General features: G+C 45.4%; 1 protein-coding gene across 1 annotated transcript in view; it reads left to right on the forward strand.

Moving 5' to 3' along the window:
• The window catches only part of LOC137421275 (carbonic anhydrase 14), a 68265-nt gene extending 49460 nt beyond the window's left edge, over window positions 1-18805 (forward strand). The window contains exons 7-10 of the mRNA XM_068107171.2: window positions 6031-6188; window positions 8380-8515; window positions 17301-17394; window positions 17548-18805. Coding sequence (XP_067963272.2) covers window positions 6031-6188; window positions 8380-8515; window positions 17301-17394; window positions 17548-17605 — 446 coding nt within the window. The 3' untranslated portion in view covers window positions 17606-18805. The remainder of the gene's footprint in view (window positions 1-6030; window positions 6189-8379; window positions 8516-17300; window positions 17395-17547) is intronic.
• Window positions 18806-24103: the final 5298 nt, after the last annotated feature.

Consider the following 24103-nt stretch of genomic DNA (forward strand, 5'->3'; position numbering starts at 1 on the left):
GATATCGCAAAACGTTGTGGACACATTTGGCGAAACTTGGTGGTCAGGTTGGGTGTGACGAGGACGAATCGATTCAATTTTGGTGAAGATCTGAATATGGATTTGGATATGAGAGTTATTTAATTTTGTAAGTGATTCTTCAGCATTAAGTTATAGAGCAAAAAGTGATACATAACATGATATTTCAAAACGTTGTGTGCGAGTTATGACTAAACCTGGGGGATGAGTTGGGTAGGCGACAAGAACAAGCCAATTCGATTTTTGTTCGTGTCTGGGTCCAGTCGGTGTCTGGGTCCAATCGGTGCTGACAGGCCAAAATGGCCTGTCAGTGGGATACAAAACATGAACCGTTCAGCCTGGTGGAGGTGTGCGCTCTACCAAACATGCAGCGTTGTTGCTGTTTGGCTTTCAGATGGTAACTAGAGTTGCTTACAGGAGATTTCACCATCCCTGTGAGCTCGTTCCTTACACTGAGGAATATTTACATGCTTATGAAAGTGGATTTACCCTATTTGGCAGGACTTAGGTGAAACTGGCTAGACCTGTACTTTATTCACCTTTGCCAACACCCATTCGTTTTGCCTTAACTCTGTCCTCTGGCAAAACCTTCACCACAGTTTCCTTCTTTATCCTTTGCAGTGGAGCACTGTTTTCCACCGCAATAAGAAATTGCATGCAGTTGTCCTTAGGAGTTAAAATCCAAACTAGTATTCCGAGGAAAGGACTTGTGTCCCCCCCGCCAATCTCTTCCCACCCCCCCCCCCTCATTCATTTTATCCATCTTTTTTGGAAAAATGAAAAATAGCCATTACTATCCTGAACTGTAACTCTTAACAGAACACTTGCACATACTATGCTGCTATGATCACTTTGTCGGAAGTGCTGTCCTACTTTCACTTCCTCTATCGTATGTGGTCATAACTGAAAAGGAGGTCGAACAACGGACCCCCTCGTGGGCTTATTTAAAAAGGACTAGACCTAGAAAATCCTCACCATCTCTGCCTTTTCCTTGTTCATGGGCACAATGTATCCAGGGAAAAGAGAAATCCCCCATAATTGATACTTTTCCATTTCCACTTGACCTTCTGAATTCTTCATGAACTTCTTTCCATGAACTCTTCCCCCCCCCCCCCCCCCCCAAGCTTCACTCCCCCAAGAAAACAGTTCCTGAGCACCATAAAATGTTTACACAAAATGATACTGACATGTACCCGAGCAATATGACGGTCAGCCAAAATGGCCTCGACATGTTTACCCATAAATATCCAGAACTTTCACGTGTATACTGCGCACTGCACGCACACATTGGCATGCATGTGTACCGAGTCACATGACATTGCTACACGTGGCACTGGGCAAATTGCGACGCAGCACGATCCGGTGAACAATCCCAGCTGTGAAAAACATTTTGACATGTAAACATTGTACATGTGAATGCCACTCCTTTCCGAAAATGAACGTCTTCCTGCTATTGGCGTCGTTCAGACAGGAATGCCATAAGACGTTGTGGCTAGGTGTTTTGGTGTTCGTCGGAACGCCGCACTGTCACTTTCGAGACGTTATCAACAAACTGGCAACATCGGAGACCGTCCACGTTCTGGGCGACCACGTGTGACGTCATGTTGACAGGATAACCATATCCGGTTGGTTTACCTTAGGAATGTGTTCCAGACAAGAAGTTTGACAGCTCACAGCATCCCTGGCATGCGGCCAATCGGTGCTGATTATAACATCTGACCACGATGACCAGTAGTACATCCAATTTTGTTTCCACATCATCGACATTTGCGTCTAGCTTGGTGAAGGCAACGTCTGAGGTTCAGAAGACAGGATTGGGCTGCATTCCTCTTTACAGGTGTCAATTTTCCATCTTGACAGTGGTGATGGTCGTTGTCGTGCTTACCGATGGGAAGGGTAACGTTGCACTGGCGCATGTATTGTGCAACGTTGGTCGTTCAGCAGCTGAACTGTGGTGGTGTGGGGAGGCATCACCGAACATTACAGAACGTAGCTCGAGTTATTGATGGCAATTTGACAGGTATTCTGTACCGTGATGAAGTTCTCCATCCTCACGTCCAAGGAAGGTTCATGTACATCACAGCACACTTCAACAGGATAACACGAGTGGTCACCTACTTCGTCGCAACAGAACATTCCCACACTTCCCAGGCAAGCTCTTTCACCTGATCTTTCACCCATCGAACATGTGTGGGATGAATTGGAATGACGATTGCGCCGTCTTCAAAACCAGCTGATGACGTTGGCCCCGCTGTGGCAGGCTTTGGTACAGGCCTGGAATGACATCCTTCAGGCCTTCTTCCACCACCTTGCACCCTTGGCTTGACGGTTAAGGTGGCTGGCCGAGTCGTTCCGTTTGTGGACCGAGTCTGCAGAAGAGTTTGGGAGTGATGATGCAGCGAGCGTGGGCAGGGTTGAGGTTAGACCAAGTGCAGGCTTGGGTAAAGCTGGAATGCCAGAGTGAGTGCAGACAGGGTTGAGGCCTGAAGGATGGTGTTTTTATTGGCAATGAAACTGTTAAATATGTGCACATAATCCTGCATGAAGTATCATAGACGTAGAGTTGTGTGTTGTTCCAAATGAGCGGGAGTTGGGGACAATGGAGGAACGTCAAATGATATTTTGTTAGGTCCTAGCAGTAACAGTGGCTGTAATACACGTTGGACCAAATTATATAGGGAATGTTGACCCCAGAGGATTAAAATAAATAGGTAAAGGATATATAGCTTAGGTGACTGAAAGCAAATGGCTGTGAGGTAATATTTTATGGTATTCTGAGATTAAGGGAATGTGATTCATAAGTAAAGTGATAGATGTTTCGGCAAGGTTTTGGTGTCGGTCTAAAATGGTGTAAAACAAACGAAGATTAGTGTCGGTAGCAAGGTTTGGGGGTTCAGGAAACAATCAAAGGGTGAACTTCCAGAATAGGCTACATACATAGGCCAAACGGAGAGGGGCAGCACTATTAGCAGTGGGAATTGGAGAATGAATGGTGTTTCTAGGGTAGAGGAGGGTGGAAAGGCTATAAATGAAGGTACTGAGAATAAAAACATGATTGATAAGGTCAGGCAGCAAAAGTAATTACAGAAATGGAAAAGGTATAGAAATGCTGTTTACTAATGCCAGGAGTTTCAATAATAAAGCCATAATAGCAATAATAAAGCCATAATAGCAATAATAAAGCCATAATAGCAATAATAAAGCCATAATAGCAATAATAAAGCCATAATTGCAATAATAAAGCCATAATAGCAATAATAAAGTTTCAAATTATTTTCTGGTGGCGTGGCTGTAGCTGTAGCTGTTGATGCAGTTGACATGTCAACACGTGTGTGCAAGACGTGTCTCCAGAGGCTCAAAGAGGGGTGCGGCCAGCAGTCAGTTAATAGCTAAGTATCTGGTTTGACCACCATTTGCGTTGACACACGCTTGGCAACTGTTCCTCATTGAGGACGCAAGATGGTGGAAGAAGGCCTGAGGGATTGTACCAAGTGTTACGGATTCGTCACTTCCGTTGTTGTGGTTCTCATCCACTGTAAACATTTTTGGTTGCATGTACTATTATTGTTATCACTTAGGTGAAATAGAGATAACTGTTTTCAAAAGCTAAAAAAAGCTAATGTTTTCAAAGAAACCGGAAACCGGATCTGGAACCGGACGAAGAAGAAGAGGAGGAAGAAGAGGAAAAAGGAGGCGGAGCAAGTGAGATCAGAGAAGGAGCCGAGCTGCTTGGAGGTCTGGAGCAAACGCTGGCGAACGGGGGTCACTAGCGAATTTTGGGGTTTCCTGGGAAAGGGATTCCTGCGACAGAGTTGTTATCACTGTGACAGATAAACCTGCGTAACAGGGTTTGCGGTTGATTCCGAAGAGAATCATTGGAGTGTTGTTACGTCTCGAGAACGGACCGTTGGCCATTTTGCCTCGCTCCCGATTTCGCATCGCTCCAGGTTTTTCACCTCGCTCCAACTATTTCAACGCATCCAACCGTTAGCTTGGTTTGCATGTGTAACGTGGATTTCGAGTGGGAACTTGCGGTTCACCATGTGGGGAGCCGTTGAACATCCATACCCGAAGGTGTGATTTCCCAGTCGCCTCTTGAGGACACCTTTGCCTATCTTTGGCAGTGTGACTGTCAACCGAACAGGATTCTGGTCTCGATACGTCATCGTTCTGACGATCACTGGAGCATGGATCGACTTTGGCTTGATGCCGGGACAGAGACATTGGGAATGTTCTTTTCGCTCACTTGGAGCACAGTGAGTTATATTGTACGAAACTGATTGTACCATCATAGGAATGATATATTGGTTGTACAATTGATTAATATTGTTATTGTACTGTTATTCTTGTGTGACCTTAATACAATACTTCTTTGTTGGTAACAATTGGTGTGGTTTCACCATTGATCTTTGACACACAGTATAACAGATCTTTCTGCCGTGACTCCTCTCGGGGCTCGGAGGTACACGGTGACCGGGGTTTGGGGAGGAGCACGTAACACATGGCCTGCCGCAGTGGGGCCATTTGTCGTCTGTATCATCTACACACCACACAAATACACCAGCACCCAAACACCACACAAAAAGTCCTGGTGGGAGTCTGCGATCTCTGAATGCTCTTTCTAATTTATATTGTAATTGGTGTCGAAATTCGCATTGGCAAAAATCTCCCATAAGCCCTCTAATAGTAATTTCATTTTTTTTGTCTTTAGGGATTATGGCCAAGTGTAATCCATCACTGTTTCACACCAAGGGTGCTAGCCATGTACTTTCAACAGTTTTCATTATAATGCCCTCCTCTGCCCATCCCACTCTCAGTGCCACCCAATGCCATAGAATAATAGTTTGGCAAATTTTACAATGGGTGCCATGTCGTTACCCAACTGTTCATGTGTGTGTAGAGGTAATTACATACTATTATAATGTACCTTTGAGACATTTAGACCTTTTGAATCACTTAGACCTTACTGACATTTTACTTTAAGCCCCTGGACCCTTTGAATCTTTTCAAACCTTTGACAATTTAGGCCCTTCAGACCTTTACAGACTTTTGGCCTTGGTCTGTGTTGTATTTAAACTGCCTTCAGGTTTATCTCATGCCCCAGCTCATTTTAGTTATATAAAACTAACTTGTTTTTACCTGTGTCAAGTCTCAGGTTTACAAGAGCTCCACATGGTGGTTGTTGTTATTGTGGTTCTTCTTATGCGGGGTCGATTTTTGAAATGTGCACCCATTGGTCGGACAGCTGCAGAACCCCATGTACATTTGTCGCTAGACTCCACCCACCATGGCACCGAAACAAAATGATATGGGCGCCATCTTGGTTTCCTGGTGGGCCGAAGACATCCTCTGCCTCTAATTATACACTGCCTGGGTTTGTTGCGTCAGATTTCCATTGGCTTTGTTTGGGTCGAGTGTTACTCATGATGAAGGACCCCAAAAAATCAAAGCTTATGTCGAATAAAAATTATTAGTAAGGTTTAATCAAGCCCATCAGTATGCACTTCCCTATAAAATAAGTGTTACATAATTTTTGAACAGCCCCATATTGGGGTTAAACAATGTGTGACCATGTGATGAATCAGCTTGCTCTAATATAACTGTGGTGGAGGCTGACATGGATAAGAGGTGTTGAGTTAATCTTTTAATAGTGCATTAAATGTACGTTTCCCAATCATGCTGTTCATCTTTTAAGAGTGCTTTAAATGTATGTTTCCCAATCATGCTGTTCATCTTTTAAGAGTGCTTTAAATGTACGTTTCCCAATCATGCTGTTCATCTTTTAATAGTGCATTAAATGTACGTTTCCCAATCATGCTGTTCATCTTTTAATAGTGCATTAAATGTATGTTTCCCAATCATGCTGTTCATCTTTTAAGAGTGCTTTAAATGTACGTTTCCCAATAAGCCCATTACTGGATTTTGTCACAGGTTGTAACCAAAGTGCAGTCATTCTTGTCTTTCTTCTGAATCGAGAGTTATTTATTTATAAGCCTCGTCTGTACTGTGCAGGGCAGTCGACTTCAATACCAGGCTTCAACGTGCTGGGCCTCTTGCCAGATGATCTTGGACGATACTTTCGTTATCCGGGATCACTCACTTCACCACCGTGCTTAGAAGTAGTCACGTGGACGGTCTTCAATGGCACGATCAAGGTGTCGAAAGAACAGGTATGTTTGGGTTTTTATCAGGTATCTTGGCTTGTGACTGGACTGGCAATGCAGGCTCTTCTTAGGAATAATAAAGGCGGATATGTCTAAAACTTGTTGAGGAAGAATTATATATTTATATAATGCGACGTTTGGTGTCTGTATATGCGTTTGGCTGTCCCTAGTTTCCAGCAGCCGCTTTCGGTCCTGCATTTGAAAAGCTCCGTACAAAGGCGAAGCTCACCATTCAACCAGAAAAAAACCACATCATACCAGACGAGATACATTTTAAAGATACAAGTACAACATGGACTCGCTGCTTGTTTATTAATAGTGCATTAAGAATAAGATACGACCTGGCTGAGAGGATGGCACAGTGGCACACCCACCTCAAAACTGTCTAGCCTGAGTTTGAATCTCGGCCCAGCTATTAACTGTCATCCTGGTGTTTCACAGACTGGTTGAATCATCAATGTGTGTGCCATCCCTCCAACGGATGTTAAACTGGGTTTGAAATGTACCCACATTCGTTGGTGAATGTTAAGGAGTCCCATGGTCTTTTTTTTTTTTTTTTTTTTAATGTATACAAGATCGAGGCTCGTGTAAGAGCTAACTTTGATCACAAAAAGACAAACTGACACATAAAACATATGATAAAAGGAGCGGGAGAACACGATGGAGAGCAGGGACATCAGGTGATCTGTGGGAGGGAGAGGGCTTGGGGGGATGAGGCATGGGAAGGGGGGAGGGGGTGGGAGAGGTAAAAAAAACACATGGACTCTGCTAGGACTTCCAGGAAAGAAGTTGGTATTTCAAAAAAGTGCATCTAGGGTGAATTAACGGGGGTAGAAAAGATCAAGGTTTTGGATAGGGGAAGATAAGAGATGGTGGTGAACAGCTGTTTTAAAGACCTGGAGGGAGGAGTGGGATTGAAGAGAGTGATGGAGTTTGTTCCAGAGGCGGGAAAAAGAGGAATGAAAGAGTGAAGGTGAGCAGAGAGTCTTGATTTTGGCAGTTTCACCATAAGAGGGTTGCTGGCAGATCTTGTGCGACCTGTAGGAATATTTGGGGGACAGAGCACAGAGAGAGTTGGGGGAGCAAGGCCGGAGAGGAGTTGGTAGAAGACAGAAAGACCACCAACCTGCCTGCGGTGAGTGAGTGAGAGGCCCTCACAATTGGCTTCATCGCGGGAGATTCCAATGATTCTGAAAGCTTTGGTTTCAACAGCGTGAAGCCGAGCTAGGTGTGAGGCAGGAGTACCGGCCCAGAGGGGAGAACAGTATTCCATTGAGCTGTGGATGAAAGCCTTGTATGTGGTGAGGAGCTCAGACGTGCCAACGAAGGACTTCGCACGACGGAGGATGCGCAGTCGGTGACTGACTTTGGAGACCAGCTTGGAAATGTGGTTTTCCCAGGAAAGATCATGGCAGATAGTTCGACCCAAAAGCTGGAGCAACAGAACTTCCTCGAGGATTGTTGAGAAAGTAGATGGGAGGGTTTTCCAGATGGTCGTTTCGGAGAGACATAGTGAGAATGTGAGATTTGTTCGGATTGAAAGGCATGTTCCACTTGTTTGACCAGTTTGTGATTTTATCCAGGTCTGTAGAGAGTGAAGAGGTCGCTGCCTGCCGATCTGAGGATTGAGATATGGAGCGGCAGAGGGTGGAGTCATCAGGGAAGAGGATTTTTCATAGAGGATTTTCCAGAGTCAGATCCATAATTTGTCTGTTTGACTTTCTCCTCGGAATAATCTCCAAAACATTCGTTTCAGAGGCTTTGCTGAACAAGGTTGAGTGGCAGATGTGACCCAGAGTAGTCAGTGTGTTTTGCCCTGATTGTCCAGGATGTTACCTTAGAAAAAAAACCCATTAAATTGACTGGCAATAGCAGTTTTTAAGGTTAATAGCTGAAATAAGATACCGAACTTGAATCGTGAACGTACTGTTTAGTTTGTCTGACGACATTCTTCACCCTAAAAAATCTGGCACAGGGTTTTCAATGAAACAATGTGCAATTGAATTACCGAAGGCATTGGCTGAAGTGAGCACATTATAAGGCTGGGGCGACATCACCTCTGGGGGCAATATGGGTGACGGCACTCTTGACAGGGCAATTGTGCAATGAATTCATGTTTTTGTCTGCAGGGAGTGTGTGGGTGGGTTTCTACATGGACTCTACATTGGTTAAGAAGGGTCTCATCTGTCTTTTCCAGCTGAACCACTTGCGGCATGATGTTCTGCATTCAAACGAGGGAAAAACCACAACGGTTCTGGAGAGAAACTTCCGCAAAGCACAGCTGTTGAACTCTCGTGAGGTCCTGGCATCGTTTGGCAAAACAAAGACAGCTGGTGTGTTTCCTCTTTTTCATTTTTTATTTTTTTATTGTACAAGGAACATGTGACCATAATCCTGGACACTAGTTGTAAACTTTCACCTCAATGAGAGTTGATATTTGGGTTTGGGTGATGTTTGGGTGGTGCTGCCTTTTTGATGACATCATTTTGGTGCCCATCCAATGCTGTCCTAAGTCACATGTTGTGGATTTTATATCACGTGTCACCCAGATTACGAGGAGCAGGCAGATTAGCCTATCTGGAAGGTCATCAATAAGCTGGCTTGGTGTTTACCATTCAAATCCAAATGTTTCCTTCAGCTTTTTTGTTTTTTTACCCTCTCCAGAGGAGATGGTATTGCATTTGAGTCTGTTTGTTACTTGCAAAATCGAAGATTTTTCAAGTATATTGGTTGGTCTTGTGTGTTATTACTTGCCGGAAAAGATTCCAGCAAGTATGTTGTTGGTTGGTTTGTCTGTTTGTCTGTTTGTCTGACTTTGCGCAGTACTACGTCTACACCGTTGCACATAGAATCGCCAAACTTTACACACATATTTGTCTTACCCTGCAATAGACTGCCCAATTTTTAACACTCTCGGCCCAAGGCCTCCATTATGACGTCATAATTTGATAATTCGACAAGTACAAAACTTCATCCAATCAAGATGCAATTTCTTGAGTGCCATATCGGCATAAACTGGTGGAGAAAAAAAACAATGACGTCATCGGTCACGTGGTTCGGCCGCCATCTTGGAAAAACCGAAAAACTTTGCACCTCTATATATCCGAAAGTGCTCAATAGAAAAAATTGAGACATGGCACATTGTAAAGAATTCTCCATGGGGAATAAAATATGTTAATGATGTCATCGGTGCCTCCATTATGACGTCATAATTCGACAAGTACAAAACTTCATCCGATCAAGATGAAATTTCTTGAGCATCATCAAGGAATAAATTAGTTTAGAAAACAAATAATGATGACGTCATCGGTCACGTGGTTTGGCCGTTATTTGTCCAAAATGGCCGATAAAAAAGTACATTCCGGCAAGTCCTCGGTCTCTGACCGATTTTTCATTCTGTCTGTCTGTTTGTCTGTATGTCAGTCGCCTACATGCCACAATTTTCAACCGATCTTCACGAAACTTCACCAAATGGTAGAGTTGGTCAAAAGCAAGAAGGCTATTGTTTTAGGGGTCAAAAGGTCAATAGGTCAACATAGGCCAACGGTCACCAACTTTGTCACATTTCTAAAATCCTCAATTTTCATCCAGTTTACTTGAATTTCTAAGAGTATTTGCATATCTGGTCACTGAATTCAACAACCAAGTATTTCAACATAGGCCATAAGGTCAACACAGACCAGATTTTTAAAATACTCAATTTTCATCTGATTGAATTGAAATTTTAAGATGATTTGCATACCAGGTCACTGAATCCAACCACCGATTATTTTTGAGGTCATCATAGGCCAACAACTTATTTTAGGGACTTCGCAAGTCAAAAATTGAAGGTCATCTGGAAGTCGAATTTCTAAAATCGCCATTTTTCATCCGATTGACTTGAAAATTTAACAGCATTAGCAGAGTGCCTCACTGAATTGGGAATCGAACTATTTTTCAGGTCAAAAGGTCAAATGTCAACTCTAGGTCAAACTTCCAAAATCAACAATTTTCATCCGATTGACTTCAAATTTTAACAACATTTGCATAGTGGCTCACTGAATTGTGGGAAACCAATTTTTTTTTTTTTTTTTTTTTTTTTTGTAGTATGCAAGATCGAGGCTCGTGTTAGAGCTCACATTAATGACAAAATAAAAAAACAAGGACACGACAAAATAAAGGGAGCGGGAGACGAGATGGGGAGAGAGGGGGAAGCACACAAGCACAACATCTGAGAGCAGGGACATCGGGAGTCCCGTGGGAGGCAGAGGGCCTGGGGGGAGGAGGCGTCGGAAGGGGGATGGGGGGCGTGAGGTAAGAAAAACACATGGACACTGCTAGGACTTCCAGGAAAGAAGTTGGTATTTCAGAAAAGTGGATCTGGGGTGAATTAACAGGGGTAGAAAAGATCAAGGTTTTGGATGGGCGAAGATAAGAGATGGTAGTGAACAGCTGTTTTAAAGACCTGGAGGGAGGAGTGGGATTGAAGAGAGTGAGGGAGTTTGTTCTGGAGGAGGGAGAAAAGAAGAATGAAAGAGTGAAGGTGAGCAGAGAGTCTCGATTTTGGCAGTTTCACCAGACGAGGGTTGCAGGCAGATCTTGTGCGACCTGTAGGTGTACTTGGGGGACAGAGCACAGACAGGGCTGTGGCTGTGGCGGGGGGCGTGGGGGGGGGGGCTATGCTAGAGAGGATTCGGTAGAAGACAGAAAGACCACCAACCTGCCTGGAGTGAGTGAGTGAAAGGCCCTCACAATCTGCTTCATCGCGGGAGATTCCAATGATTCTGAAAGCTTTGGTTTCAACAGCGTGAGGCAGGAGCACCAGCCCAGAGGGGAGAGCATTATTCCATTGAGCTGTGGAGGAAAGCCTTATATGTGGTCAATGGTCATGTGTGCTCAGGTGTGCCAAGGAAGGACTTCGCACGACGGAGGATGCCCAGTCGGCGACTGGCATTGGGGGCCAGCTTGGAAATGTGGTTTTCCCAGGAAAGATCATGGCAGATTGTAAGACCCAAGAGATTGATTGACAGAACTTCTTGTAGAGGATTGTTGAGAAAGTAGAGGGGAGGGTTGTCCAGATGGTCTTTTCGAAGAGACATAGTGAGAGTGTGAGATTTGTCAGGATTGAAAGACATGTTCAACTTGTTTGACCAGTTTGTGATTTTTCTCCAGGTCTGTAGAGAGTGAAGAGGCTGCTGCCTGCCGATGTGATGGTTGAGATATGGAGCTGCAGAGAGTGGAGTCTTCAGGAAAGACACAGAGAGGATTTTCCAGAGAGTCAGAGGGACCATTCATGAGGACCAGAAATAGCACAGGGCCCAGAACCCTGCCTTGAGGAACTCTAGCCTGGACAAGAAGGGGGAAATGAGAGAATTCCATTCAGGGCCACACGTTGACTGCGACCAGAGGGAAGGGGAAGGGGAGGTGAGGAAGCCATGTGTGAAGGTTACCTTGGATACCATAAGAGGAGAGTTTGGTGAGCAGGGTGGCGTGCCAGACCGTATCGAAGGCACGAGATACAGTCTCGTGAAAAAGTAAGTACACCCCATGTAAAGTTTTGACTTTTTCAACATATTTCAACATACAGCTATTTGATCTTCATTTCAACAATATTAATAGATAAAGATGATAAAATATAACAAATATCATGAAACATTTACATTTTGTAGTCCATTGTAAAATTTAAATAAACACAAATGCAAATTTCGCATTGTGGAAAAAGTAAGTACACCCTTGGCTCTAATAGGTGGTATTGCCCCCTTTGGCAGAAACAACCTCAAGTAGCTGTTTCTTATAACTGTCTACCAGTCTCTGACATCGACTGGGAGAAATGTTTGCCCACTCCTCCATGCAGAATTCTTTCAGCTGTGCGATGTTTGAGGGGTTTCTTGCATGCACAGCTCGTTTCAAATCCCCCCACAACATCTCGATGGGATTTAGATCCGGGCTTTGACTTGGCCATTCCAGAACCCTCCATTTCTTTCTTTTCAGCCATTCCTTGGTGGATTTACTGGTATGTTTACGGTCATTGTCATGTTGCAAGGTCCACCTTCAGTTGAGCTTCAACTTCCCGACAGATGGCCTCACATTATCCTCAAGCACCCTCTGGTACAATGAAGAATTCATAGTGGATTCTATGATGGTGAGCTGCCCAGGCCCTGATGCAGCAAAGCTTCCCCAAACCATAATATTTCCACCACCATGCTTTACAGTTGGTATCAGGTTCTTGTGGTGAAATGCTGTCTTTGGTTTTCGCCAAACATGTCTTCTGGTACTGTGGCCAAATAGCTCTACCTTTGACTCATCTGTCCAGAGCACATTGTTCCAGAAGTGCTGGTCTTTGCCTAGATGTTCATTGGCAAACTTTAGTCTTGCCCTGATGTTCTTTCTGGACAGCAAATGTTTCCTCCTGGCACACCTCCCATGTAGATCAAATTTGTGCAGCCTCTTTCTAATGGCAGACTCGTGCACTTTGACATCAACAGTGGCAAGAGCTACCTGTAGGTCCCGTGATGACATTCTAGGGTTCTTGGAGACTTTTTTCAGCATCTTGCGGTCTGCTCTCAGGCTGAACTTGCTGGGGCGGTCTGGCCTGAACAAGTTGGCAGTTGTTTGGAATCTTCTCCACTTGTAGATGATATTCCGGACAGTCGAATGATTGATTTCAAATTGTTTGGAGATCTTTTTAAATCCCTTCCCAGAGCTGTAGGCATCTATAACCTTCTTTCTGAAGGCCTCAGAGAGCTCTTTTTATCTAGGCATGGTGACGCCGCACACTTCAACAACAAAGAGCAAACCAAACTAAATGTCTGAGGTTTAATTAAGACGGGTTCCTCCAAGATCCTTTAACGATGTTCTAATCATTTGCACCTGAGCTGGTGCACCTGATTCTAATTTTAGGTATTTGAAGTAGTGATAAATGTAGGGGTGTACTTACTTTTTCCACATGTGAAATTTACATTTATGTTTATTTAAATTATACAATGGACTACAAAATGTAAATGTTTCATGATATTTGTTATATTATATCACCTTTATCTATTAATATTGTTGAAATGAAGATCAAATAGCTGTATGTTGAAATATGTTGAAAAAGTCAAAACTTTACATGGGGTGTACTTACTTTTTCACGTGACTGTATGTCAAGGGAGACGGCTTTGATTTCCTGTTTGGCATTGAGGACCTCCATGCATTGTTGAGACAGCAGGAGCAGCATGTCCAGAGTAGAGTGACCTGGTCTGAATCCAAATTGATGATCCGAGATGAAGCCATTGGTGAAGAGGATGGATATGATGTCAGAAGTGATGATGGATTCCATGACCTTGCTGATTATTTGGAGCAGGGTGATTGGTCTGTAATTGGTCTGATTGGTCTGTAATGTTGGCTCATTTCCAGGCAGATGGCAGATGCCCTTGAGCAAAAGTGAGGGTGAAGAGAACAGAGAGAGAGGGTGAGATAGAGCGGTAGAGCAGGATTTTAGGACCCGTGGGCTGATTCCATCTGTTCCAGTTGCAGAATCGGAGTCGAAGCTTGACAAACTTCTCCACCTTGTCAGGAGAGAAGGACACAGTCCAGGAGCAGCTGGGTTCGACTGGGTAAGGTGGGTACAGAGAGAGATGGGTTTGGGACACAATATTTTGAGGCAAACACAGAGTTGAGGCATTCAGATTTGTCATTTGCGGTGTCAGCTGTGTAGCCGTTTGCGGTAAGGGAGGGGATGGGTGGGGAACAAACACCAGACACAGTTTTGAACAGACACCACCAGGATTTGGAGGAGGGAGACATATTTGAGAGTTCAGTCTTGAGAGTGGAGAGATATTGTTTTCTGGTTCTCCAACTCCCTTTATCTTCTCTCCCACTCCCTTTATTTATTGTACATTTTATGGTTCCCAGCATGTTTTCGTGTGTAATATGGTAGCATTACGAGCCTTGACTCTGTACAAAAAAAAAAAAAAAAAAAAGATCTGGTCCTCAAATCCGAATACAGATTCTGATTATATTTGTTAATTCTTTTGAGTAGATCTTGTTTCCAAGGCAAGGTACGTGTTGTGAAATAAAACTCAGACCTCTTCCTAGAAATGAGGCTTTATTGAACTATATCTCTACCCATCTTACAACACAAGAATGCAGATTATTAGTTCCACAAAGAAAGCAAACATGCATACATCTTGACTTTACGAGCCATGGAGAAGCTGATTAAGCTGGAAAGATTCAATGGCGATCCACATGCCAGCGATGCCTCAAGCCAATGGACCTATTGGGAACGAGCTCTCGGACACCATATGTCGACTGTTCCGGATCTCTCGGACTCGCAGAGGTTGACCATTCTCCACTGCAATGTGTCAAACACGGTCTATGATTATTTCACTCATTGTGAGACATATGAGGTGGCCATAGCAACTTTGCGCCCACTCTATGTGAAACCGAAGAGTCCGATATATGCCCGGCATCTTCTGGCTACCCGACGACAGGTGACGACGTAGTCCCTGGAGCAATATGTACGGCTCGGCAAAGACTAGGCTGCCTGATCGGATGGCCTTCGAGGTCATCGGCGATCTCATGCGGGATGTTTTCATAACTGGACTTCAGTCGCCGGCCATTCAGCAGCGCTTGCTGGAGACTGAGACTGCGTCTTTACTGACCAAGCCCGGGTACTTCAACTAGCCCAGGTTAGATCCGAAACCTACAGGAGACCCTACATGACGGCTAGTGCAGCTGTTGCCACAAAGCACCCGGAGGCCGACATCTCCGTGGATAGTGCTTCCGCGCGGGCAAACACCCACTGGGATGAATCGCTCGTCGTGAGTTCGGATGCAGAGGAGAACGAACTTATAACTACTGCTGTGGTGAATCCTGCAAGGACGACGGCAAAATGTTATTTTTGCGGCAAGAGGCGACATCTGAGGTCCATTTGTCCGGCGAGAGACACGCTGTGCAAAAGTGTGGCTGGAAGGGCCATTATGCTAAGGTCTGCCGATCGAGCAAAGCCAAGCGGGTGACTGGCGGGGACTTTCATGTCACGAACCGACCCGCTCACCATGACTGCTCCTCTCGGGCTAGTCAAAGCTGTGATGCCTGTGGAGATTAACGGCCGGGATGCTGATGCATTGATTGACACGGGGAGCAGTGACAGTTTTGTCAGCTACGCTCTGGTTCGAAGCCACGGATGTCCCACCATGCCGACCCGGTGACTTACCCGGGTCTATATGGCGTCCGCCAAGCACCAAGGGGATCTGTGTTGTAAATCTGGTGGCCAACGGAGTAATGTATACGGATGTTAAACTGTTAGTACTACAAAATCTGTGCTCATGTGCTATTGGGTCACAATTTTTGAAACCGTCACAGGAGACTGGAATTGCAATTCGACAGAGCCAGTGCCAAGACCTTCTCGGTATGCGGTTTGACAGAAATGACCATCGACTGCCCCCCCCCCCCCCCCCATTGCTGTTTCCATGTTTAACTCCCGACTGCCATCCGGTCATGGTGAAGTTCAGACGGTATTCATGGGCGGACGCTCAATTTATTGAGAGCGAAACCAAACGATTGTTACGGTAGGGAATTATCGAGACCAGTATTTCGCTGTGGAGAGCCCAAGTACTCGTGGTCGCTAGTCCTAACCACTGGAAGCGAATGGTAATTGACTACTCACAAACGATTAATCGTTATACTCAGTTGGAATCGTTATACCCTACCTGCTCCCAAAGATGGACGATATGGTCCGGGAGGTGGCTACCTACCAGGTGTTCAGCACCTTAGATCTTTGCAGCGCGTATCATCAGATACCGATTAGAGAAGCCAATCGACCTTATACCGCCTATGAATCAGGGCAGCGGTTGTACCAATTTCGAAGAATTCCTTTTAGAGTCACGAATGGTGTTCCTGCTTCCAACGTGCCAGACGGAAATGGCCAGATGGAAACCAAACAGTTCAATCTTGGTTTCATCAGACCACAGAATCTTGTTTCTCACAGTCTGATAGTTCTTTAGGTGTTTTTTTGCAAACTCCAAACAGGCTTTCATGTATCTTTCACTGGGGAGAGGCTTCCGTCTGGCCACTCTGCCATAAAGATCAGATCGGTGGAGTGTTGCAGTCATGGTTGTCCTTCTGGGAGTTTCTCCCATCTCCACACAGGATATCTGGAGCTCAGCCAGAGTGACCATCGGGTTCTTGGTCACCTCTCTTACCAAGGCCCTTCTCCCCTGATTGCTCAGTTTGGCCGGGTGGCCAGCTCTAGGAAGAGTCCTGGTTGTTCCAAGCTTCTTCCATTTAAGAATTATGGAGGCCACTGTGCTCTTGGGAACCTTCAATGCAGCAGAGATTTTTTTGTAGGCTTCCCCAGATCTGTGCCTCGACACAATCCTGTCTCTGCATTGAAGCTCTGCAGGCAGTTCTTTCGACCTCATGGCTTGGTTTTTGCTCTGATATGCATTGTCAGCTGTGAGACCTTATATAGACAGGTGTGTGCCTTTCCAAATCATGTCCAATCAATTGAATTTACCACAGGTGGGCTCCAATCAAGGTGTCGAAACATCTCAAAGATGATCAAGAGAAATGGGAGGCACCTGAGATAAATTTCAAGTGTCATAGCAAAGGGTATGAATACTTATGTCAATGTGATATTTCAGTTTTTTTCTTTTTAATAAATTTGCAAAACTTTCTAAAATCCTGTTTTCTCTTTGTCATTATGGGGTATTGAGTGTAGATTGATGAGGGAAAAAATGAATATAAACGATTTCAGCATAAGGCTGCAACATAACAAAATGTGAAAAAAGTGAAGGGGACTGAATACTTTATGAATGCACTGCATGCTGGTGAATGTGCCGTTGATAACGTTTCTGAGTTAAGTTTGTTTGATGACGTCAGAAAGAAGAAGAAGAAGAAGAAGCCTTACCACCAAATTTGACCGCTTCTGGAATTGTTTTATTGTGTTCAAATGTCTGGTGATTGGTTTGTGTTCATTTATGCAAATGTGTACTTGTTAGCTTACTTCAAAATGTTAGCTCATTTCTTGCACCTTTCAGATGCTCATTGCAGGCAAGTCTAAGGGCGATTACTGTTGATGAAAAATGAAACTGCAGTGAGTAGACACGTGCTGATAGATGCTTGTAGTTTACCTTATATGATTGTTTTCCTTTGTAGAGACGCACGTTGGCATCATTTTGGGCGTGCTACTTGGGCTCGGCTGCCTCGCGGCTGTGCTGGTGGCATGCTATGTTTTCTGGCGCAACAAAAGGTGATGTCAAACTTGCATTGTTCTTGTAATTCCTTATTTTTTTAATGACAATTTGGCTTGAAATTAATTTTTTTGATGCACCAGGTGTATGAGTAATTTTTGCCATTGTTTGAAAATTCCTTTTTCCCCCGTTATTCCTTTTGACCATTCCAGGGTCACCTCAAACATCTATAGGAAGCCAGGATCAGTTCGGCAAGACATTGATTTGTAGAAGATACGACGCAGTATACAACTTCCTGTTCCGCTGTGGTGGCCCGTCAGCCCACTGCTTTCCGAGTGCATTGAAGGATTTTGCGGAGCTATCTTATGTGCATTTACAGGGATATAGGCTGGCACATATCGCAGGAGCTCCTGGAAAGAGCCGACACCTCGGATTTGTAAACAGATCGAGATATCATGATATGTTGTCCTTGTTTTTTGACTGTTGTTGAAGAAGGTCATTAACCCGTTTGTATGATTGTCATGTGTTTTCCACAGCTTGCAAATGCATGTTATGTTTAGTCATGGGCAATTCTCCCTGGTCTTTTCAGCGTGTGAGTTGACAATAAAATTAGAAAAATTTATTATTTGCAAAGTGCGCCGTTCCTCGGATGGACATTAAGCCGGGCGTCCCATCTGCCAGCGTAAGCTGGCGGGCTTTAAAGTTCCCGCGGTGTATTTGATGAAGAGTCGGCGAGTTATCGCCGGCGCCCTGAACATGTTACAAATTCCTGTCACCTCAGTCAAACGTCTGGCCTTGTCAGCCGGTTCGTGAAAGGCCTGACAAAAAAATTTCCCCAGCCTACCCCACAAGGTGGGAATAATTGGGGCTGTTACAGATGTAGTGGTCATTAATAGTACATGGGATTTAAACTTGGGGGTCACATTTTGCTTCGTAACTCCAGTTTTACGGTAACTGATGTGTAGCTCCAGCATTGGGGTAGGGTACGGGGGTTGGGGGGCTAGGGGGCTTACTTACCTATGAATGACAATTGTTGATTATATTTGCATTTTATTTGCATTAACTTTCTCAATTATTTCCATAATTTGTTTATTTCCACTAAATGTAGATTCTAGTGTTCAAGAAGCAATTGTTTTTCTTTCTTTTTTTTTAAACCCTACTCCTTTGAAGTTTATCAATGTACTCGTCATCTACATCCTGCCCCATTCTGACAATGAACTGAATACAAGTGTGTGTGTGTGTGTGTGTGTGTGTGTGTGTGTGTGTGTGTGTGTGTGTGTGTGTGTGTGTGTGTGTGTGTGTGTGTGTGTGTGTGTGTGTGTGTGTGTGTGTGTGTGTGTGTGTGTGTGTGTGTGTGTGTGTGTGTGTGTGTGTGTGTGTGTGTGTGTGTGTGTGTGTGTGTGTGTGTGTGTGTGTGTGTGTGTGTGTGTTACATCCATTCAAAATAAACTTCATCATTTGAGACATCAATCACGAATACTGTGCAATTTTCTACCTTCCCTCCTTCGTCTCTCATTCACCATCACACAGCTCTCCATGAGAGTAGGAGTTTCAGTGTGAGCGAGAACATCACCCAGGTGGAACAGTTTGTTTTGTATCCCACTGATAGGCCGGATCTGGATCCAGACCTGAACCAAAATCGAATCGACTTGTTTGTGTCACCAACCCAACTCATTCACCAAGTTGTCATAATACATCCAACTTTTTAAAATATAATGATATATTTCGTTTTTGGCCCCATCTTTCAATAGTGAAGAATCATTAAAAAAAAATTTTTTTATAGTATATGGATCCGTATCCGGATCTTCACCAACATCTCATCATTTCGTCCTTGTCACACACCCAACCTCTCCACCAAATGTTGTCTAAATCCATCCACAACTTTTTGAGATATAGTGTTCACAGACAGACAAGGGTGAAAACATAACCTCCACCCACCTTAGGTGGCGGAGGTAATTCCTGATTTCTACCTTCGTGTGAGTGTTGCCCTTGGTTAGGGAGAATCGGTGGTTCATCGGTAAAGATACTTCTCTCCTTCTCTTCTCTCTATAATGTGTGAGGTCCGATGGTACCAAGCTTCTGCCCTGCTTTCACCACGATACTCCTCCACATAACTCTGTCCTCAGCCAATCCTCTCCACTCTCCAACCACCCCCACCTTACTGATATCCCTCCTCACACAATCCTCTCATTTCAACCGTGGTCTACCTCTTCCTCCTACCTTGTTCCCTCAACCTATCCATTCTCTTTGCCATCCTTTCTTCCCCCATCCACACCAAGTGTCCAGCCCATCTCAGCCGACATTTCACCAATCTCCCCGTCAAGCTCATCTGCACTTCAATCTCCTCCCTCAGTTCATCCATTCTCCCTCTATCCACCCTCTTCACTCCTGTAATCCTCCTTACCCAGTTGTTCTCACAAACCCGCAGCCTCTGTTGTTGTGTCTGTCAGTACCACTGTCTCCAGACTGTAAAGACAGGCTGGTGTTACGCAGGACATTAGAACCCTCCCTTTCAATCACCTTCATATTGTTGCGGTTTTGAGAACCCACACTTCTTGTAAATATAAACATCATTAAAGGTTAAAGGTAGCACCCCATAGATAGGCCACAAGCAACACATAGGTCACCATAGGACTTCAGTTATTCCTTAGTACGTGTTTAGATAAGGCCATTTTCCAATAGTTGAATCTGCGTTGTGCCAATCAAATAAGAATAGGCCCCCTTGCGTTCATTCCATCCATTTTGCCAGCCTCCCTCCAAGCGATGCCATTAAGCGCTAGCCATCGCCCTCGCCCTTTAGGGCCAGCGGCGTGTGCAACCTCGCTGGGCTTCCACCCAAACCAGCAGCCTTAGCTGCCCTTAAGCTTGAGCTTGCTCAAACGCCGCCATAAGCCACGAGGTGAAGCCCAGAAAAAGGGGGTGGAGCGCCAGGAAGAAGGTGTGGCCACGTCACCCAACCATCAGGGCGGGGCCAGTAAGCCATAACCAGCCAACCAGGGCTGGAGGGACATCGCCTGATAGGCATGGCTTTTGGGCTCGCGGAGCGATCACTGGCTGGATTATAAAAGCGAGCGCACAAAGCCCTTTTACAGGACTTGTTGGAAGAGCGCACATTTAAAAGGACTTGTTGGGAGAGCGCACATTTAAAAGGACTTATTGGGAGAGCGCACATTTAACAGGACTTGTTGGGAGAGCACTTGGTAAAAGGACTACTGTGATTTTGGAGAACTTCCAGCGAAAGCGTGCGCTGCGAGGACTTGTTGGGAGAGCGCACTGGTAACAGCACTGCGAGGACGAATGCGCTTGATCGTGGTTGAAAGGACTTGCACAATTGGCGCTTGCGCACAGGACATTGGAGAGGAGGCGTTTGGCGCGAGTGTGCAACTATTACGTACGCCGCCAGGATACCAGCCTCCCCCCCGTGATATAATTGTCCGTTCGCGTTACACTGTGAAGAGCTGCCTGCCGGGGTTTTCATTGCCTGGACCGGAGCTGGACTGGAGCCTGGACAGTGGACACGCTGGTGACCATCAACCTGTTGCTCTACAATCCCCGTTTGAGTGTCTGTGTGTGAGAGACGGGCCCGTTTGTCCAGGGAATAAGTTAAGCCTGTAATTAAGACTGCCCTGTGTATCTGCTTCTTCCTCTTCCTTGTACATTCCCTTCTTTCGTTTCCTCTTCTTTCTGTACATTTGTAATAAATTGCCTTGTTCTTCCTGGTTTCCTCTTATCCGATCGCATCCATCTTTTCTCTAATTGGGTAAGCGTGGCACGATTCGGAACCGCTACAATCGGGTCTAGTCACCTGTTAACAGCTCGGATCGCGGATTGCTATCCGCTCGGCAAATCCCATCAATATCCGTGGTTCGATCGGGAGTTATTTCCTTGCTTTACGGTCGGTGGTAGTAATTAGGTAATAGGACTAAAAATCGACCAACAACCCTATTTACCACCGACCGGAAGGAACGTTATAACTTCCAGGACTCACGTCGGCCAGATAAAAGGACAAGGGGATTAACCCCCCTTGATAAGGGGAGAGCCGACGTCAGAGTTCCGCAACAATATTTTTCTGTCTGCCATTACTCCCTCCACCCTTCTCCACACATTTGCACCCACCTGAATACTCTGCTCCTCTGCCTCAGTCTTACCCTCCCTGGTCCCTGTTTTCCCCTCCCCCCTCAGATACTCAAGCCAATTCCCCTGTCTGATCTCCTTCTCCTCAAACCCGATATTCATTTATTCTCTCTGCTGCCTCCATGGTTCTCAAATAACTACTTCCACTCCCCGAGTACTTCCAGCATCTCCTGCCCACTCTCCATCACAACAACCAGATCGTCCACATACAATATACTCCCCATACTTCCACTCGTGTTCACCTTCCTACTTACCTGCTCCATCACCATGATAAACAGGAGTGGGCTGAGAGCTCTTCCCTGCCTTAAACCGATGTTAACATTGAACTCCTCCGACATCCCAGGATCTAACAAACCCTTCCCTTCATTCCATTGTACATCCCTTCCACCAACCTAACTTCTGCTTCCGGCACTCATTCATCTTGGTGTTGCCATCAGCATCTCTCTCGGGATAGTGTTGTCGGCCTTCTCCAGGTCCACAAATACCAATGCCATTTCTCCTTGCACCGACAACCTGTTCTCCACCCTCTGTTTCAGCATGAACATCCCATCCATCATCCCGTTACCCATTCTAACACCTGCTGCTCTTCACTGATCTCCATCTGAACACACTCTTTCTTATCCTCCTGCCCAGAACCCTCTCCAGCACCTTCATTACATGACAAAGGAGTGTAATTCATCTGTACTTCCCTAGATCTTGAACATCTCCCTTCCTCTTCCATATCAGCACAACTTTATGTCTCTCTGAAAAGACCGACTGGACAACCCTCCCATCTACTTTTTGAATAATCCTCTCCAAGAAGTTCTGTCACTCAAGCTTTTGGGTCTCACTATCTGCCATGATCTTTCCTGGGAAAACAACATTTCAAATCTGGCCTCCAAAGCCAGTCGCCGACTGGGCATCCTCCATCGTGCGAAGTCCTTCCTTGGCACACCTGACCTCCTCACCACATACAAGGCTTTCATCCGCAGCTCAATGGAATACGGTTCTCCCCTCTGGGTCAGGTCGGTGCTCCTGCCTCACACCTAGCTCGGCTTCACGCTGTTGAAACCAAAGCTTTCAGAATCATTGGAATCTCCCGTGATGAAGCTAACTCCGAGGGCCTTTCACTTGCTCACCGCAGGCAGGTTGGTGGTCTTTCTATCTTCTACCGACTCCTCTCCGGCCTTGCCCCCCAGCTCTCTCTCTGCTCTGTCCCCCAAATATTCCCACAGGTCGCACAAGATCTGCCTGCAACCCTCTAATGGTTAAACTGCCAAAATCTCTGCTCTCTGCTCACCTTCACTCCTTCATTCCTCTTTTCTCCCGCCTCTGGAACAAACCTCCCCACTTCCTTCAATCCCACCCCTCCCTCCAGGTCTTTAAAACAGCTGTTCACCACCATCTCTTATCTTTCCCCATCCAAAACCTTGATCTCTTCTTCCCCCGATAATTTCACCCCAGATTCACTTTTTTGAAATACCGACTTCTTTCCTGGAAGTCCTTGGTGTCCTTGTGTTTTATACTACTCCCACCCCACCCCCCCCCTTCCCACGCCTCCTCCCCCCAAGCCCTCCCACAGATCTCCCGATGTCCCTGCTCTCAAAAGTTGCATTTGTGTGCTTCCCCTTCGCTCCCCATCTTGTCTACTGCTACCCTTATTATATGTTTTGTGTGTCTGTTTGATTTTTTTTGTGTGATTAATGTTAGCTCTTTCACGAGCCTCGATTCTGTATACAAAAAAAAAAAAAAATTTACCCTCCAGAATTGAACCTTCTCATACACATGCATACTTACATTCAACAACCTTTTTTCAACTGACTCGGACTTCTCCTGTTGCAATTATCACCTCTATACACACCTCATTAATGCCTGGCGCCTCCCCTTCTTCATCCTCCTCTATGCTGTCCACCCTTCCTCTTACGTGATTTCCCCAAACTCCATTTTTCCCTCCACATAACTCGGTATCACCAGCTCGCCATTGCTTCTTTCCGAGTCCAACCTTGAAATATCTTTCCCACACCTTCAACACCGCACCCCTCTCTGTCACTAGCCTCCCGCCACCATCCTTAATCACCCCATCCATGTCCCAATCTCCTCCATGTCCTTGCTATCCTTGTACCTATCACCAATTCATAGATAATCTTCCACCCACCATCCTCTTAAAACTTTTTGTACACCTCCTCTTCCATATCATTCCTCACCTTATCCACAGCTCTCCTTGCTGCTTTCTTCTTCTGTCCATACAGGTGCAGCAAGCCCACATCCAGCTGCCTCAATCTATCCTCTTCTAACCTTCTTTTCACCAACTGCCTTCAATACCTCCTCCATCCACCATGCCTGGTTTCTATCCCGAGACGGTGCCCCTTTCCTGACGTCCTCCATGCAACACTTCTGCAAGTCCCCTCAATGCCTCACCATACTTCTTCCACTCCTCCTACAACCCTTCCGCTTCATTGCTAAGTTGCTTTTACCTGGCCCTCACCCTCTACTTGTTGTCTTCGGCAATGTTTCCCCTGCACTTCCCCCACCTAATAACCTTCCGAACCCTGCTCTTAACCTCGGTCCTTTTCTTCATCCTCACCACAAACACCACAGACTTGTGCTGGGTGGCAACATGCTCCCCCACCACTGCATTACAATCCTTAACCCTTC

The sequence above is a fragment of the Myxine glutinosa genome, chromosome 2, assembly GCF_964187855.1.
Source record: "Myxine glutinosa chromosome 2, kmMyxGlut1.1, whole genome shotgun sequence".
Taxonomy (NCBI): Eukaryota; Metazoa; Chordata; class Myxini; order Myxiniformes; family Myxinidae; genus Myxine; species Myxine glutinosa.